The 18,058-nt window shown below is 26.8% G+C and overlaps 6 protein-coding genes across 6 annotated transcripts; 3 read left to right on the top strand and 3 right to left on the bottom strand.

Annotated features, from left to right (window-relative positions):
• Positions 1-310: 310 nt before the first annotated feature.
• On the bottom strand, positions 311-779 carry OCT59_027284 (uncharacterized protein; the record flags this gene model as incomplete). Its single annotated transcript, XM_066136861.1, has 2 exons — positions 311-498; positions 740-779. 2 exons carry the CDS (start codon positions 777-779, stop codon positions 311-313), a joined length of 228 nt encoding a protein of 75 aa, XP_065993307.1.
• A 5,160-nt stretch (positions 780-5,939) lies between these two features.
• On the bottom strand, positions 5,940-7,748 carry OCT59_027283 (uncharacterized protein; the record flags this gene model as incomplete). Its single annotated transcript, XM_025324845.1, has 1 exon — positions 5,940-7,748. The coding sequence occupies one exon, from the start codon at positions 7,746-7,748 to the stop codon at positions 5,940-5,942; it is 1,809 nt and encodes a 602-aa protein (XP_025184105.1).
• Positions 7,749-8,947: 1,199 nt separating this feature from the next.
• OCT59_027282 (uncharacterized protein) lies at positions 8,948-10,406 on the top strand (the record flags this gene model as incomplete). Its single annotated transcript, XM_025324846.2, has 1 exon — positions 8,948-10,406. The coding sequence occupies exon 1, from the start codon at positions 8,955-8,957 to the stop codon at positions 10,404-10,406; it is 1,452 nt and encodes a 483-aa protein (XP_025184106.1). The 5' UTR covers positions 8,948-8,954.
• Positions 10,407-10,672: 266 nt separating this feature from the next.
• OCT59_027281 (uncharacterized protein) lies at positions 10,673-11,668 on the bottom strand. The gene has a single exon (XM_025314918.2). The coding sequence runs from the start codon at positions 11,623-11,625 to the stop codon at positions 10,792-10,794; it is 834 nt and encodes a 277-aa protein (XP_025184107.1). The 5' UTR covers positions 11,626-11,668; the 3' UTR covers positions 10,673-10,791.
• A 792-nt stretch (positions 11,669-12,460) lies between these two features.
• On the top strand, positions 12,461-15,047 carry OCT59_027280 (uncharacterized protein; the record flags this gene model as incomplete). Its single annotated transcript, XM_025324847.2, has 7 exons — positions 12,461-12,536; positions 12,607-12,693; positions 12,768-13,956; positions 14,039-14,306; positions 14,384-14,616; positions 14,715-14,786; positions 14,890-15,047. 7 exons carry the CDS (start codon positions 12,461-12,463, stop codon positions 14,993-14,995), a joined length of 2,031 nt encoding a protein of 676 aa, XP_025184108.1. The 3' UTR covers positions 14,996-15,047.
• Positions 15,048-16,276: 1,229 nt separating this feature from the next.
• On the top strand, positions 16,277-16,765 carry OCT59_027279 (uncharacterized protein; the record flags this gene model as incomplete). The annotated part of the gene is made up of 1 exon (XM_025330125.2): positions 16,277-16,765. One exon carries the CDS (start codon positions 16,277-16,279, stop codon positions 16,763-16,765), a length of 489 nt encoding a protein of 162 aa, XP_025184109.1.
• Positions 16,766-18,058: the final 1,293 nt, after the last annotated feature.

Below are 18,058 nucleotides of genomic sequence, written 5' to 3'. Positions count from 1 at the left end.
TACACTTTAACAATTTCACAGTCAAAAAAGATAAGTCTCTTAAAACGCAAATTTCAAGAATTTACCTATGTAAATATGGGATCGGCACTATAGTTTCAATTTTTTTATCTGCTCTCTTACAATTGAAGAGATTTGAAAATTAGGGCTACTTAAAAAAGACAGCAAACAAAAGGACAATCATATAATCATATATAAGACGTAATAACAGCCATGTCACCTTCACAGTCAACCATTTTGTTAAATGATAAATTTCTTATTGCATTCTAAGTTGTAGGTTTGTAACGAAACAATTACTGGCACGGAATCAATTTTACCGATCATTTCCAAAATTAGACTCTGATCGAGACAATACATAACGCATTATTTGCAGGGCAGATGGGTTAAGCACATCTGTCAAGATATTTTCTAATTCTAAAATTCTATTTTCTAACCACTCCACCCTCTGTGAAGTAGAAAGACTGGGAACTTGTGTAGGATTTATTGCAAATTTCAACTTTTCTATTCGATGCACCACGCCCTTTAAGATAATTTTCGTTAAAGTTCAGTCGGATGCTTAAAGACAAATTATATTAAAACACTTATGACCTACCAAGGATTAATTTTTGGTTGTCCGAAGAGCAAGATAAAAAATTCCGTTAACTAATCCTATCAAAAAACGATATTGAGAATCGATTCAATCTATGTTATTCAATCAATGTTATCCTTCCATTATATTCTACTGTCGCTCGGGTTAACTTACCAAAAGCACCACCAGCCAATCCCAGAGCTCCTAAAATCATATGTAATTAAAAAACGGAAATAAAAGTCAAATCATAAAAACAAGCCGGAATCCATATTTCGAAAGGTTATACGATATTACCGCTTTTCTCAATGGCAAAATGATCAGCTACCGTTCGGATGCATTCAATTTCAAGACCAAGTAGGATGTACTATTGTAATTAGTATTCTCTACAATAACTATGAAAGCATCGTGATATAACATAGTCTGAAGTGTTGTTTTCTTTAAAGTAACAAACGCGAGATAAAAATTCGGCCGAAGACTTAGTAGGTTTTTTTGTAAGTCGGTTACAATATGATAAGTAATACTTGGGTCAATTAATTGACCTGAAATAATAAAAATAAGATGTAAACATTGCTGGAAATAGAAATCAATATTTCGTGCCCATGGCTTTGTAAGATTTGCTTCACTGTTACGTAAAATATTTCTGTATTATCATTTGTGTAATATGATAATATTCTTTCGTGTTCAATAACAGTTTAATCATTGAGAACTTGAATAATAAGATCATATGAAAAGGATCAATCGATAATTTTATTTTCATTTTTCATGATAGGAATTTATATTTGACAACATTAACAATTTTTTTTTTTTTAAAAAAAAAATTATACGTTAGACCGCTGATAATAATTTACATATTATTAGTAATTACGGTGACATCAAAATTACGTCAATCATCATCGCGGAGAATAAATAAAAACTATACATTAAACTTACTGATCTATTGGCTGAAGTATATAGTATGACTCATAAAATCGCTTTTTTTTCCCACAGAGAGATATATATCGTCTTTTTCTCCATTTTTATTTTTTTTTCAGTAAAAGAGTAAAAAGTTAAACAAATAAAATGTAAAGAAAAAATGTGAAAACATCAACAAACACGACTTGTTTCTATAAGGAAAAATCACAGCTAAGTATATATTGATAACTTATTGTAATATTAAAATGAAGTAGTATTCATGAATATTCTTAAAAATAATCCGTTAGAACGCGTTTTTTATAACGTTATACCGTACCAAATTAGTATATATAAAGATTTATGGGTAAAGAGAAAATAAAGGCTACTAATAACAGCTAAGTATATCTTGATAACTTATTGTAATATTAAAATGAAGTAGTATTCATGAATATTTCTTAAAAATAATTCGTTAGAACGCGTATTTTTATAACGTTATAACGTACCAAATTAGTATATATACAGATTTATGGGTAAAGAGAAAATAAAGGCTACTAATCACAGCTAAGTATATCTTGATAACTTACTGTAATATTAAAATGAAGTAGTATTCATGAATATTTCTTAAAATAATCCGTTAGAACGCGTATTTTTATAACGTTATAACGTACCAAATTAGTATATTATACAGATTTATGGGTAAAGAGAAAATAAAGGCTACAGATGTAAGTTGCTCATTAATTAAATAACATATTTATTCTCTTAGAATATTTTATTTAATGATTCTGCACAACAATACTTACATTCTCATTGGATTAGAGAGTAGAATACGAAGACTCTAATGCTGAGATGTAAGTTGCTTTGATATGTCCATTATTAAATGCAATATTCTCACAGAATATTGTATTTTAATAATGGTTTGATTCTGCACTACAACACTTACATTCTAATTGGATTGGAATATAGAATACGAAGGCTATGTAAGTTGCTTTGATATGTCCATTAATTAAATGCAAATATTCTCTTAGAATATTGTATTTAATTATGGTTTGATTCTGCATTACAACACTTACATTCTAATTGGATTGGAAGATAGAATACGAAGATTCTTAATGCTAACATTTTATTAGATTGGAGATTAGAATATATGATGATTTTTATATTGGAATGTAAGTTGCTTTGATATGTCCATTAATTAATGCAAATGTTCTTTTAGAATATTGTATTTAATTATGGTTTGATTCTGCACTACAACACTTACATTCTCGTTGGATTTGAGGATAGAATAACATTTTATTGGATTGGAGATTAGGATATACGATTTTTTATATTGGAATGTAAGTTGCTTTGATATGTCCATTAATTAATGCAAATGTTCTTTTAGAATATTGTATTTAATTATGGTTTGATTCTGCACTACAACACTTACATTCTCGTTGGATTTGAGGATAGAATAACATTTTATTGGACTGGAGATTAGGATATACGATTTTTTATATTGGAATGTAAGTTGCTTTGATATGTCCATTAATTAATGCAAATGTTCTCTTAGAATATTGTATTTAATTATGGTTTGATTCTGCACTACAACACTTACATTCTCGTTGGATTTGAGGATAGAATAACATTTTATTGGATTGGAGATTAGGATATACGATTTTTTATATTGGAATGTAAGTTGCTTTGATATGTCCATTAATTAAATGCAAATATTCTTTTAGAATATTGTATTTAATTATGGTTTGATTCTGCATTACAACACTTACATTCTAATTGGATTGGAAGATAGAATACGAAGATTCTTAATGCTAACATTTTATTAGATTGGAGATTAGAATATATGATGATTTTTATATTGGAATGTAAGTTGCTTTGATATGTCCATTAATTAATGCAAATGTTCTTTTAGAATATTGTATTTAATTATGGTTTGATTCTGCATTACAACACTTACATTCTAATTGGATTGGAAGATAGAATACGAAGATTCTTAATGCTGAGATAATTTTTTATTGGATTGGAGATTAGAATATATGATACTTTTTATATTGGAATGTAAGTTGCTTTGATATGTCCATTAATTAAATGCAAATGTTCTTTTAGAATATTGTATTTAATTATGGTTTGATTCTGCATTACAACACTTACATTCTCATTGGATTTGAGGATAGAATAACATTTTATTGGATTGGAGATTAGGATATACGATTTTTTATATTGGAATGTAAGTTGCTTTGATATGTCCATTAATTAAATGCAAATGTTCTTTTAGAATATTGTATTTAATTATGGTTTGATTCTGCATTACAACACTTACATTCTAATTGGATTGGAAGATAGAATACGAAGATACTTAATGCTGAGATAATTTTTATTGGATTGGAGATTAGAATATATGATACTTTTTATATTGGAATGTAAGTTGCTTTGATATGTCCATTAATTAAATGCAAATGTTCTTTTAGAATATTGTATTTAATAATGGTTTGATTCTGCATTACAACACTTACATTCTAATTGGATTGGAAGATAGAATACGAAGATTCTTAATGCTAACATTTTATTAGATTAGAGATTAATGATTTTTATATTGGAATGTAAGTTGCTTTGATATGTCCATTAATTAAATGCAAATGTTCTCTTAGAATATTGTATTTAATAATGGTTTGATTCTGCACTACAACACTTACATTCTAATTGGATTGGAAGATAGAATACGAGGATTCTAATGCTGAGATAACATTTTATTGGATTGGAGATTAGAATATACAATTTTTATATTGGGATGTAAGTTGCTTTGATATGTCCATTATTAAATGCAATATTCTCACAGAATATTGTATTTAATTAGGGTTTGATTCTGCACTACAACACTTGCATTCTCATTGATCGGAGAATAGAATTCAATGAAGATTCTAATGCTGAAATAACATTTTATTGGATTGGAGATTAGAATATACGATTTTTTATATTGGAATGTAAGTTGCTTTGATATGTCCATTAATTAAATGCAAATATTCTCTTAGAATATTGTATTTAATTATGGTTTGATTCTGCATTACAACACTTACATTCTGTTTGGATTGGAAGATAGAATATGAAGATTCTTAATGCTGAGATAACATTTTATTGGATTGGAGATGAGAATATATGATACTTTTTATATTTGAATGTAAGTTGCTATGATATGTCCATTAATTAAATGCAAATATTCTCATAGAATATTGTATTTAATTATGGTTTGACTCTGCACTACAACACTTACATTCTAATTGGAATGGAAGATAGAATATGAAGATTCTAATGCCGAGATAACATTTTATTGGATTGAAATAAAGCACATAAAATAGAACAGAATACTGTATACAAATCTTAATATACAGTGCCTCGACCGATTCTGATTATCCTAATTAATAAGAGGTAGCAGTTGCGTAAAATGAAAAGCAAAGTAATGATAAATCAAGTGCGATTAGAATATACAATTTTTTATATTGGAATGTAAGTTGCTTTGATATGTCCATTAATTAAATGCAAATATTTTCTTAGAATATTGTATTTAGTTATGGTTTGATTCTGCACTACAACACTTACATTCTCGTTTGATTATCGGAAGATAGAATATGAAGACTCTTAATGCTGAGATGTAAGTTGCTTTGATATGTCCATTAATTAAATGCAAATATTTTCTTAGAATATTGTATTTAGTTATGGTTTGATTTTGCACGACAACACTTACATTCTAATTGGATTAGAGGATAGAATATGAAGATTATAATGCTGGGATAACATTTTATTGGATTGGAGATTAGAATATACGATTTTTTATATTGAAATGTAAGTTGCTTTGATACGTCCATTAATTAAATGCAATATTCTCTTAGAATATTGTATTTAATTATGGTTTGATTCTGCACTTCAACACTTACATACTTAAACCAAAAGACTTCTGGATCAAAAAATTTCTTTGACTAACTTTTTTTTTTGGGATTAAATTAAAACCGTTGTATTTAAGTTGTATATAAATCGTACTAACGTTTTTAAAGTTAAATTTATATAGGGACGTATATTATTATATGGTTAAAAAGTCAAGTGAGACTTTTTATGGATAATAATCCAAATGATAATATAGGTTTTGCTTATAAAGCATTGCCTGTAGTTATCATTTTAATATTTTTTATCCTGAATAAAAGCTTGCCACCTCTACGTGGTATTCAGGAGAAACAGTTATAGGTTAATCTATAGCTGGCTAAGAGCAAGCATATAAATTTATAGTAAAAATATTTAGAAATAATTTTTTAATTTCTAATAAGTTTCGCCGAAAACTTTTTGTTTTTAAGAAAATATTTATTTATTTTATTTCTTTAATAGATACAATAATTACAAATTGTTTTATTTATGATAAAAACATATAAAATTGAATAAAAATAAAATCAAATTATATCATAGGAAAAATAACAAATAATTTTTACCTAGCGTTTGGTATTACTTAACGAATATTTAAAGAAGAATGTTTTGGACATTCTTCATAAATACCAATAGGACCAATAAAAGAAACCTTAAATAAATCTTTAACGTATAAAAGAATTTCCCTTTTTAAAGTATAGCTATACTCTTTAAGAGCCAATTGTTTTAAAGAACCAAACTTATAATAATAATTAATAATATGTTCAATACTTTTTGGCTCAACTAGACCCCTACCCAATAATTGTAATATTTCTAAATTAATATTACAATTTTCCATAATCCAACATAATATATTATTATAATTATCATAATTAATAAGAATAGTTAAAGCTGATAAAGAAGGAGGTAAATTAATAGTGGTATTAATCCAAAATTCTTCATTATTTGATAAATCTTTTATAATATTTATAAATAATTTTTTTAAATTATTTAATAATTTTAAAGTATCATACCATTGAATTATAATATTTTGAGTAATAAAAATTTCCAAATAAAATAAATTTTGACAATATAAACCAATAGATTTTACCAACATTGAATTCACTCTTGGACGATGTCTTGAATGTCTATCAATAATTCTATTAACATTTTGATTTAAAACCAATTCTTTTAAACTTTCAGTTGAATTTTTAAAGATTGATAATAAAGGATCGGTATTACCCAAATTATTTCTTTTAAATTCAAATCTTTTTAATTTTTTAAAATTTAAAGGAATCATCTTATTACCATAAGTGGTATTATAACATTCAATAAATTTCAAAATTTCCAAATTAAAAAATTTTGATATAATTTCCATAATAATTCTATCATTTAAATAACATTCAAATAATTCCAAAAATGTTAAAGATTGAATTTGAGTTTCAATAGATGAAAATAATTTTCCTAAATTTTCATATCTTCCTCTTAAAGTGATTTTTTTTAATCCAAATTGAGAATTAATTAAATCTTTTGATAATTGATTATTCGACTTGATCGATTTATTCGACTTATTTAACTTATTATTTGATTTATTATTATTATAATTATATTTATTAATATAATTACTAGTATTAGTATTAGTAGTAGTAATAGTTTTTATCTCAGATTTTGTCATCCTATTACAAAAATTAATATCTAAACTTTTAATTTGATTACAATAATTTTTTAATAAATTCATAATTTCCAAATCATCAATACCACCATATTCAATTTTTTTTATTTGAGATAAACAAAATTTTGAATTAAAAGTATTTAATATAGATTTAATATCATTATCAAAATTAATAAATCCATCATTAATCACGTCTTGTATATGTTGTATATCTAATATAAGATGTTTTATAACAGAGGTCGAAGAAATAATTAATTTAAATAATTCAATAGTGAATAATCTTTTTGTAATTATACCATAATTATAACTATAATAATAATTATTATTATTATCGTTATTATTATTCAATTTATTATTATTCAATTTATTATTATTATTATTTTGTTGTTTTTCATAAATTTCTTTAAATAATTCAAATATTGAATTATATATTAATTCATAATCCAAATATCGAATAAATGAAGGATAATTTAATTTTGAATTAGGTAAATCAAAAATTTCGGGATTAACGTGAGATTTAATTAATAAATCTTTTGAATCTTGTGATAAACAAGAAATAAGAGTACGAATAAGTTTAGGGGAAGGATTATTAAGAAATTTGAATGGACGTTGATATAATATTGAAGATGCTGTTGAACACCAAAATCTATTCACTAAAACGCAAGAAACAAGAGTTTTTTTATCACTTTTAAAATGATAAAGAATTTGTTCCAATGATTCCCTTGGTAATAAATTTGCCATTATTTAAAAAAAATATGTAACTAAATAATTTTAATTAACGACAATTTAAAAAAAAAAAGGGAAAAATGATGTGAGAGAATTTTTTAAAAAAAAATGCGGTCGAAGTTTGGACGTATTTTTTAATATTTTAATTCGATTGCAAATCATCCCATTTATGTTTAAGAATAAAAGAATTTTCTTAAGCCAATGATGATCAAAGGCGTTAAAATTACGAGAAATGAAGTAATTTCAGTAGGATCAACACGATTTGTTTGATCACCTGATATGATGGATATGATGAAATAATTGAACAATGCAAATAATGCAACTTTATTATTAGCTTCATTTTAGGATTGAGTTAATTGGACAAAAAAAACCAAACCCTATTAATAAAATTTACCGAAACAGCAAGATATTAATAGTTCGTTTCGCTAAATATTTATAAAAAATTATGGAAATATTTAAAGTATTCCAGAATTAAATACACCATCCAAATATTTATATTATAACAGTTTTCAATAATTCGGTTTTTGTCTAGTAATTTGTATGGTAGCACAGTGATAAATTCGATAGGATACTATATTACTATTATTCATTGTTGTTATGTTGATCCGTGCGGAATTAATAATTCAACTTGTTTAGATCTTGGACGATCATGTAACAGATTTACAAAGTTTTTTGCGATAAAATATTATTCAGGTAAGACGAAAAATACCAAAATAGCCGAAGGTGGGAATCGGGTAGTCGTAGAACCTATCAAAAAAAAAACCGTCTAATTTATTTTAAAGAATCTAACAAAGGGGAAGATAATGGAAACATTATGGCTGGTACTTTGGTACGTGAGCAATCCAATTATACAGTGTTTATGACAAATACCCGGAAAAACATTAATTATATTAGAATTATCACGATTTTCTTATGTGTGAAACAAGTTACAAAGTTTAAACAAACTCATAAAGTTTATCCTATCAATCATTTATAAAATGTTAATAATGTTAATAACAAAAGTCTTACCAATTTCTACTAGAATAAAACCTGTATGTTATAAACGTTATTATGAATCAAATGTTTTTTAATAGGTTCATCACATCTTGAGCTTAACCTAATCTGGATAGGAAAATTCTTTCGGCGAAATGTAACAAAATGTAACCAGTTCGTCATACAAATATCGTCATCAGTATATATAGAGTTATGATTATCATTATTTACTTTTTTTTTTTGTCTAAAATGACTAAACTCTACGAAGACGTTCTCATTTTAATTTTGGAAGAATTACAATATGATAAAAAAACTCTTTATTCATGTCTTTTAGTTAATAGAACTTGGTGTGAAAAAACAGTATCTATTTTATGGAGATTTCTAGGACAATATCATACTAATTCAACCGATAACATTAATTCATTAAATACATTATTTAATGTAATAGTTAAACATTTATCAAAAGAATCAAAGGATTTTTTAAAGAATAGAGAAATTGAACTTTTTAAAGAAACAGATCAAAAAAAACCTTTATTTAATTATATTGATTTTTTGAAATGTTTAGATTTACAATTATTGGAAAGAATGTTAACTTGTATAAAAAATGTTGAAGATTATAAAATATCAATTATAAGAAATGAAATTTTAAAATTATTTATTAATGAGAATAAGAAATTTATATCACTTACTATCCCAGAAAATTTTAATTATCAATTACATCGTTTTTCAGGGGTTGAATATTGTTTTTCAAATCTTGAATCTATTTATTGTAATGATAATACCGATCAAAATATTTTGGAAGGATTATCTAAAATAATTGAAACAATTAAAAAATTTATATTTTATATTAAACAACATAATAATAATTCTGGGGTTATAAAATTAATTGAATCTCAAAAAGGTTTAAACGATGTTCGTTTTATTTATATAAAATATAATTCAAGTATAAGAAACGTACCATTTTTTAAAACTCTTGAAGAATCTTTAATTAAACATACTGATACAATTCAACATTTAAGAATTTATTGGAAACCTATTACAAAAATTCTTTCATACCTTGTAAATTTATTAAGTTTAGAAATTTATTCTTCTAATTCTTATTATAATACAAATTGGAATCATTTAGAAAATTTATCTTTACCAGTTTTAAAAATTTTAAAAGTTCAAAGAGTTCCTTCAAATATTTTAACAAATTTAATTCAAAGTACTAAAGGTCATATTACAGAAATTAGTATTGTAGGTGATGATAATAAAAGTCTTATAAGAGCCATTTATCAAAATTGTAAAAATCTTAGATATCTTAAATTATCTTTACTTAATAGGAATATTTTAGAATTGGAAAATTTATTAATTAATTGTAAATTTTTAAATGGTTTAGTTATTGATGTTTATATGTTTAATTGGAGTAAATTATTTGAAATTTTATCTATTTCTTCCCCTGCAAGTTTATTTAAATTTAAATTTTTTTTTTATTATAGTAGAACCCCTGAATTAGAAGCTTTAAAATTATTTTTTGATAATTGGAATAATAGAATTCCTATGCATCCTATGTTATTACGAACAATTCAAATGAATCAATATGTGGATGTTGATCAATATTTTGATTTAATTGAAAAATATAAAGCGAAAGGAATAGTTAAACATTATTATAATGATTTAAATGATGATGATTTTGAAGATTTTGAATGGATTCAATCCTGACCTACAATTAAATCAAGTTGGAAGTGACGACGCTAAGCACCAGCATATCTCAAAGATGCTGCCTCCACTTGGTGGAATGGCAACCAAGCATTACCAAATAATAATCCGAATAGGATTGTCGCGTGGACTGGCAACAACAATAATACTGATTTCATCCAAAATTTCCCGTCCGCTTTCCGAACACAAACGGGGATCACGCTAAAATTTTTTTCATATTATTACACTTAAATACCATTTTGTTACGATTAATTTTCGAGAAGGATAGTATAATAATAATTATTATTTTTGTATTTTTTTTTTTTTATATACTGTAATATACATCATTCTGAAATAAATACCATTAAAATGAAAATAATGTTAAAAATGTCTGTCTATAATTCTATTTTTAGAAGAAATTATAAGCTTGTTTATTGATGGAATTATAAGATTGTCGTCCTTGTTGTCGTCTTTGTTGATTAACGAGATTATTATGAAATTGTTGTCCTTGTCTTTGAGGAACATATGATCGTCGTTGTTCTTGTCGTGGATATTGTGTTTCTCCGAATATAATTGAAATGCAACAGCAAGGTATAGCGATAGAAAGCATAAGAAACGGAACGAGAAAATATAACGGTATAGTTGGCCAAGTCCAAGGAATTTTTTCATAAATTTCAATTCGAAAAACTGTATCTCCAAAGGTATTTTGAGAATTAATGGCAAACTTATGTTTAGATGTTTCATCCATGAAGTTAAAATAATATCCAGGGAATCCGATCGTTGGAACATCCCAAGAGATAATAAATTTGCTTGACATATCATCATCCATAATAAAAGTAACAAACCCTAATACTCCACCAAGAAAATGACTTGTAACAGTAGATATAGCTTCAGATTCACCATTTAGAATAGAGCGTGGTTCACAATTTACATCAATAACACGACCATAATCTTCCATCGTTACCCAACGACCATCTTCAAGGTTGACTGTTTCTAAAGTCAAATTATAACCACTCTTATTAACGAGAATAATTGTTGCGCATCGTGAATGATTTTCAGAAGCAACCCGATGCGCTAAGAGAGGACAACAAATTACATTTGAATTATTTGGACAAAAGAATTCATTATCTTGTCCTTTAATAATATCATAGTCTATATTTTCGACTGTATCATATGGTACTGAATAAGTAAGAGTTGACAGAATAATAATATTAATAAAGATGAAAAATAGTTTATAAACCATTTTATTATTATTTTTAATATTATTATTTTTTATCGGAATGACTTATTTATAAGGGATTTTTTAATTTTTTTGCCTATATATTTATTTATTTATCCGGATTATCCGAAGTCCGAAAAAAAAAATTACAAATCCTATAATTATCACACAAGCAACAACGTGTAAAATGTGGATTCGCTAATTGGTCGGAGATTTACACAATTTTTATTAGCGCACAATAACGCAAATAACGCACTGATAATCGAGTGCTACGGAGATGAGTGGTGTAGGGTCAAGGAGATGTGTAGTGTATGGTCTCCTATGTGACGTGATAAATAACGCGACGGGCCAAACACGTGATTTTGAGTGGGCCGAAATGCTAATCATCACCAGTGTATGGTTCACACCCCTTATTTTACACACTGTTACACACTGCTAAATATCACCATACACCACACAGGTGGTCGATCCTACACCACTGGTATTCGTCTTACCGCTGATAATCTAATTCAATTTTATACAAGATTGGCAATGAAAAAAAATTTTTTTTTTAAAAGAATAAACGGTAATTCGTGACGTTCTCTATCAAATACCCTTGCACTATTGTCTTACGCAATTACCCCTGGTACTACTTAATTTAGCTGTCATCAGTTAATCAGGAGTTTTACCGCAGTGATAGTCGTGATAGTCAATTCTTTCATTAAACTGGTATTCCGATGTACAGAATTCCAAAATTGGCAACCCTTTCAATTGATTATTAAGTCACACAATTATTTAAAATTTAATATATATATATAAACGAACCTAAAAAAAAAAAATTTTCTTTTTGATTTTTACACAACGAAAAAAATCAATTAATATGTCAATGTTCGCTAATTTTGATTTTAATAAACAAACTGTCGTCGTTCCTGATTCAAAAAGACCCGGACAAACAGGTAACCGTTGAATAATTAATTAAAATTAATTCGTTCCCAATTTTTTAAACTGAAATTTTTTTTTTCATAGGTGTCTACAGAAACTCGTTTATGCCAGAAAATTTAATTGAAAAGCCATGTCCCGAAGTTAGCACTGTATTTGATAGCTTTCAATACGGTAATTAATTCTCGTATTAAATTAATTACTGCGTCGTATAATTTATTAATGATTTTTTTTATGTTTTCGAATAGCTGTTAGTAGACATGCAAAAAAACCATGTCTCGGATATCGTCCATTTGATGATAAAACAGGAAACTATGGTGATTATGTTTGGGAAACATATGAAAAAGTTCTTGAAAGATTCACCAATTTTGGAAGTGGATTAGTTCATATTAACGATACTGTTGTAAAGAATGGAAAAAAGGATAGATACACAGTTGGAGTGTGGTCAATTAATAAGCCAGAATTTCAATTAATTATTCAAGCAAATGCAGCTTATAATTTAATTACAGTTCCACTTTTTGATACACTTGGACATGACATAATAGAATATTGTACGAATCATGCTGAACTTCAAATTGTTTGTATGACAGCAAACCATATCACATCAATGTTAAAACTAGCGTCTAAAATTCCACAACTTAGAGTTATAATTTCAATTGATCCATTAGAAGATACGGCTGAATGTGTAAAAGGATGGGCATCAGAATATAATATAAAAATTTATGAATTTTCCGAAGTTGAAACATTAGGAAAAGAAAATCCTAGGAAATATAATCCACCAACACCAGATGATTTATTTGTAATTCCGTATACATCAGGAACAACAGGAGCTCCAAAAGGTGTGATGGTGTCTCATAAAAATATGGTAGCAGTGTTTGCCTCGATTTCAGTAGCGACACCAATAAAACCTGGAGATGTATATATTTCTTATTTACCTTTAGCTCATGTATTTGGTATAAACGTTGAAGTTTTTTCGATTTTTTGGGGATGTCCAGTTGGATATTATAGAGGAGATATATTTGGTATATTTGATGATATGAAAGTTTTAAAACCAAATGTATTTCCGAGTGTTCCCAGAATTTTTAATAGGGTTGCTGCTATATTAAAAAGTCATACTATTGAATCAACTGGAATTATTGGTGCATTGTCGAGAAAGGCAATCAAAGATAAAACAGAAAATTTTGAAAAAACTGGATCTGTAACTCATCCAATTTGGGATAGAATTCTTTTAAACAAATTTAGAGATTTCTTTGGCGGAAGAGTTAAATATTTTAGTACTGGAGGTGCACCTCTCGCTAAAGATGTGATGGATTTTCTTAGAGTCGCTTTTTCTGTTTCTTTTCAAGAAGGTTATGGTCAAACTGAAACTACAGGATTAGGCTGTGCAACTATGTTTGGAGATGCACAACCATCTCATGTTGGACCTCCAGTTTGTTCGTAAGTTATGTTTGATTTGTAGATTTTTTTTAAAAAAGAATAATATATATAAATATAAATTGATGAATTTATTTTTCTTTAGATCAGAATTGAAACTTGTTGATGTTCCAGAAATGGGATATACAAGTGAAGATAAACCTTTTCCACGAGGTGAAATATGTGTTAGAGGTAAAGGTGTTATGGTTGGATATTTTAAAGATGAAAAGAAAACTAAAGAAACGATTGATCAAGAAGGATGGTTACATTCTGGTGATATTGGCTATATTGATGCTAGAGGTTGTGTAGTTATAATTGATCGTAAAACTAGCATTTTTAAATTATCTCAAGGAGAATTCATTGCTCCCGAAAAAGTAAATATTTTATAATTTTTTTAGGAAAAATTATTTATAGATTTAATTTTAATTAATTTTTTTTTCTTTTTTTTTAGATTGAACAAATTTACTTAAGAAATCTATTGTTAGCACAATTGTTTGTTTATGGGGATCCATTGAAATCATATCTTGTTGGTATCGCAGTTCCGAATCCCGAATTATTTGTTCCATGGGCAAACGATCTTTTAGGAGAAACATATGAGTTTGAAGAACTTGTAAAAAATAAAGAAGTATGTGATGCTCTTTTAGATAATCTGAATCAAGTTGGAATAAAATATGGATTAAACGGGTAAGTTTTTTTTTTTAAAGAAAAGAAACTAGTATACATTTTTTTTTAAATTTTGATTATTAATTATTTTTTTTTTTAATTATATATATATAAAAAAGATTTGAACGTCTTAAGGCTATTTATGTCGAACCTAAAGCATTTACACCTGAAGATGGAATTATAACTGCGACGTAAATATTATTTTATTAAAATTTAATTTTTAATTTATTTTATTATTTTTTATACCCGCTTAAATATCAAATCAAAATAACCAATTCAATTTTTTTTTTATAGATTTAAAACAAAACGTCCAGCTATGACCAAGTTCTATCGAAAAATAATTGATCAACTTTATGCTGATTTTGATAAATCCTCACAAACCGTTCGTGCAAAATTATAATTTTATATTATGTAATTTTTATTAAATAAAAAATTAATTCTATTATTATTTTTTTCGATCGTATTATAAAGAACGTTTTAATTTAATTGTTCTTTTTAGAATCTACTTTTTCGAATTTTTTAATCAAAACATTTAATGCGAAAAATTATAAAAAGCTTGTATTCATTGTTTTCTTGATTTATTAAAAAAAAAAATAAGGTTATTATGGATAATAAATACTTTTCTGAAATATAATATAATAATAGCCAGAGGTTTTTTATGAAATCATTATAAAAATATTTCGATGATATATAGAATTTTTTTTTTGCCATGTTTTATAATTTTTTTTTTTTGCCGTCTTATGAACTATCTGCTATCTCTTGAAAAATTGAGGATGGTAAATAATTATTCGTGTAACAAAATAAAACTTCAAAAAAAAAAATCACCAGCTTTTTTTTGGTAGCATTATTCTAATTTTTTCATATTCCGTAGGTATACAATTATTTTATTATTTGCTAAAAGTAAAAGAAGCAATAAATATATATAGTTGGGGATATCAGAATAAAAACGTATTTTTTCGATAACTTGCATAGAATTTGGATGAATTTCAACAGAACTTTTGCCAGAATATCTGATTTATTAGGATTCTGCAATCTAGAAAGAATAATTTAAATCTTAAATGCATACAATTCTTCTAATCAAAAAAATTTTATCGACGAAATGCTTCATGAAATAAGTCCGAAACAATCACGAATCTATTGAATCTATTTGATGATTTGGATCAAGAGTCAGAAAATTGTATAATTTTTTCTGAGATTATCTCAGATATGTACTGTATATTATTTATCGTTATGCACATGTTGATTGTCAAATCATTTGTACGACAATCACTTTTACTTGTTCTCCACAGATATCTTATTTTTACCAATTTAACGTAAGTTTAATGATAAAAAAGGAAACTATTTTATGTAGTATTATAAACAGATATTTTATTTACAGAAGTTTCAATGGTTATCAAATTATTCCAAAAATTTTCTTAGATTGTTTTCTACAGAAAAACCGGGAAAAATAGAAAAAGAAAGACCTGAGTTGGAGATAGCCCGAATAGGATAAGTTGGATAAGTTGGATGAGTTGATGGCGTAAGTAATAACCTATTATAGAATGATGACCTTATTTTAGTTATTTTGAACATGGATCGACATTCAACAAGTATTGTAACATTTCCAGTGTATATATACCCACCAAAATTTTTGAACCAGTCCAACTTTTGGGTTCTCTATAATATTTTTCGCTTTATAAAAATGACTTCAAATAATCAAACTGCACAAGATTATTCTAACTTATCAATGGGTGATAGCAATGAACAGAATAATCCAATCAACAACGTGGGTGCTTTCATTAATAGTGCGACTCCTGCGCCTCAAAACGTTACATTTGAATTTTACTTTCCTTTTCCTTCATCAATTGATACACGTATCTATCATGTTACATATCAATATACCGAATTACATCCATTAGAAAATGCGCGACGCTTGAATAATAGCATTAGTTTATCACATATTCCCGATCATCAGTTTCCACTCCATAATAATATACATTCTCTAATTCAGCAACAAATTCAACAACTAGTCCAACAACCTGTTTATCAACAAAACACCATTCAACCACAGTTATATGACTGTATTCAACCTACTTCTCAAGTATATTCGAACAACAATACTTATGATACAACTTCAATCTCAGTAAACGTCGATAACGTTCAAGATGAGGAATTACAGAATTCTCCTTAAGGACTATACTCGATTAATATATATTTCATTCCGGAATCTAGAATGAAAAAATAAAATTTTTTGATCCTTTCTCTTTTCTTCAAATTTTTCGCTTTGTTCGATTATGGATATTATGCAGTCGGTGATGTCCCTTCTTTTTTTATTATAAACTAAGGCCGGACCAATTTGATTTTCTGTTTAACAAAATCCTCCCCTCAAAAATTTTAATTTAGATAGATACCAAAAAAAGCAAAAATTTACCAATTTTTTTAAATCCCCCCTCTCCCCTCCCCTCCCCTCTTTTTTCAATGAAAATTCTTGTTAAACAGAAAATCCTATTGGCCTGACCTAAACTTCGTTGTTAAATTAATTATATAATCGTTATGTTCTGAAAAAAGTAAGAGTTATACCTTTTCAAAGTTTATTTTTTTTTTATTTTTATTTATTTGTTTCTATTTATTATGATCACATATGTGATTAAGCGAATAAATTTATGAGTGTTTATACATATTTTTAATTGGGCTGACACAAATTTGAACATTTGAACTTGATTAGCATAACAGGACTACTCCCAGAGTAGTTCGTCTAGTCCTGTTATAATGATTCGAATCCATAAGATGCTTTTACATAACTTTCCATTAGGATAAAATTTCCAACATGATGGATTTATTATGGGTGATAATCAATAATATGATATTCAAATAATCATAATCGAATATTTCTTCCAAAAGTGCAATAATAATTGGGAATGGGCTCCAAGATGAATTACCACGAAAATTTTAATGTAAACGTTCCTACGGCACGAACGGAATAACGGTCTACTTCCTTTTCACGCCTCCATCACGTGACAATGTGATAAAAGTAAGATTTACCCATCTTTACCAGTTATCGACAATTGTGTTACAATGTAAATAATACCCTACCTATCCCTTAAATGATAGCTATTGTTCTAAATTCCGCGGAATTTTTAGGATTTCCGCAGAGGATTCCATGGAATTTCATTGTATTACAGTTTAGATCGGCACATGAGTAGTGGTAAATCGCAGCCAAATTTAGCTGCAAAACGCTTTAAGGGATAAGATATCTTTATTATTATTAACGTACCACCTTTTTTTTTTTGATTTCTCATGTCGGAGCATTTCAGTATTATATAAACTTATATAGACATATTCGCCCATTCCAGAAATTGATATTATCATTCTTTGAGTATCAGAGATCCTTCAACCAAATTTGTGAATTTTTAATTGAAATTAGCCAATGGTATTGTATGTTTATCGTCTCACTAAAATTATTAGATTATAAAAAAAAAAAATG

Source organism: Rhizophagus irregularis, chromosome 7 (genome assembly GCF_026210795.1).
Source record: "Rhizophagus irregularis chromosome 7, complete sequence".
In the NCBI taxonomy this organism is placed as follows: domain Eukaryota; kingdom Fungi; phylum Glomeromycota; class Glomeromycetes; order Glomerales; family Glomeraceae; genus Rhizophagus; species Rhizophagus irregularis.
The sequence above is the reverse complement of the archived record's forward strand: the minus strand, read 5'-3'. Positions and strand labels throughout refer to the sequence as shown.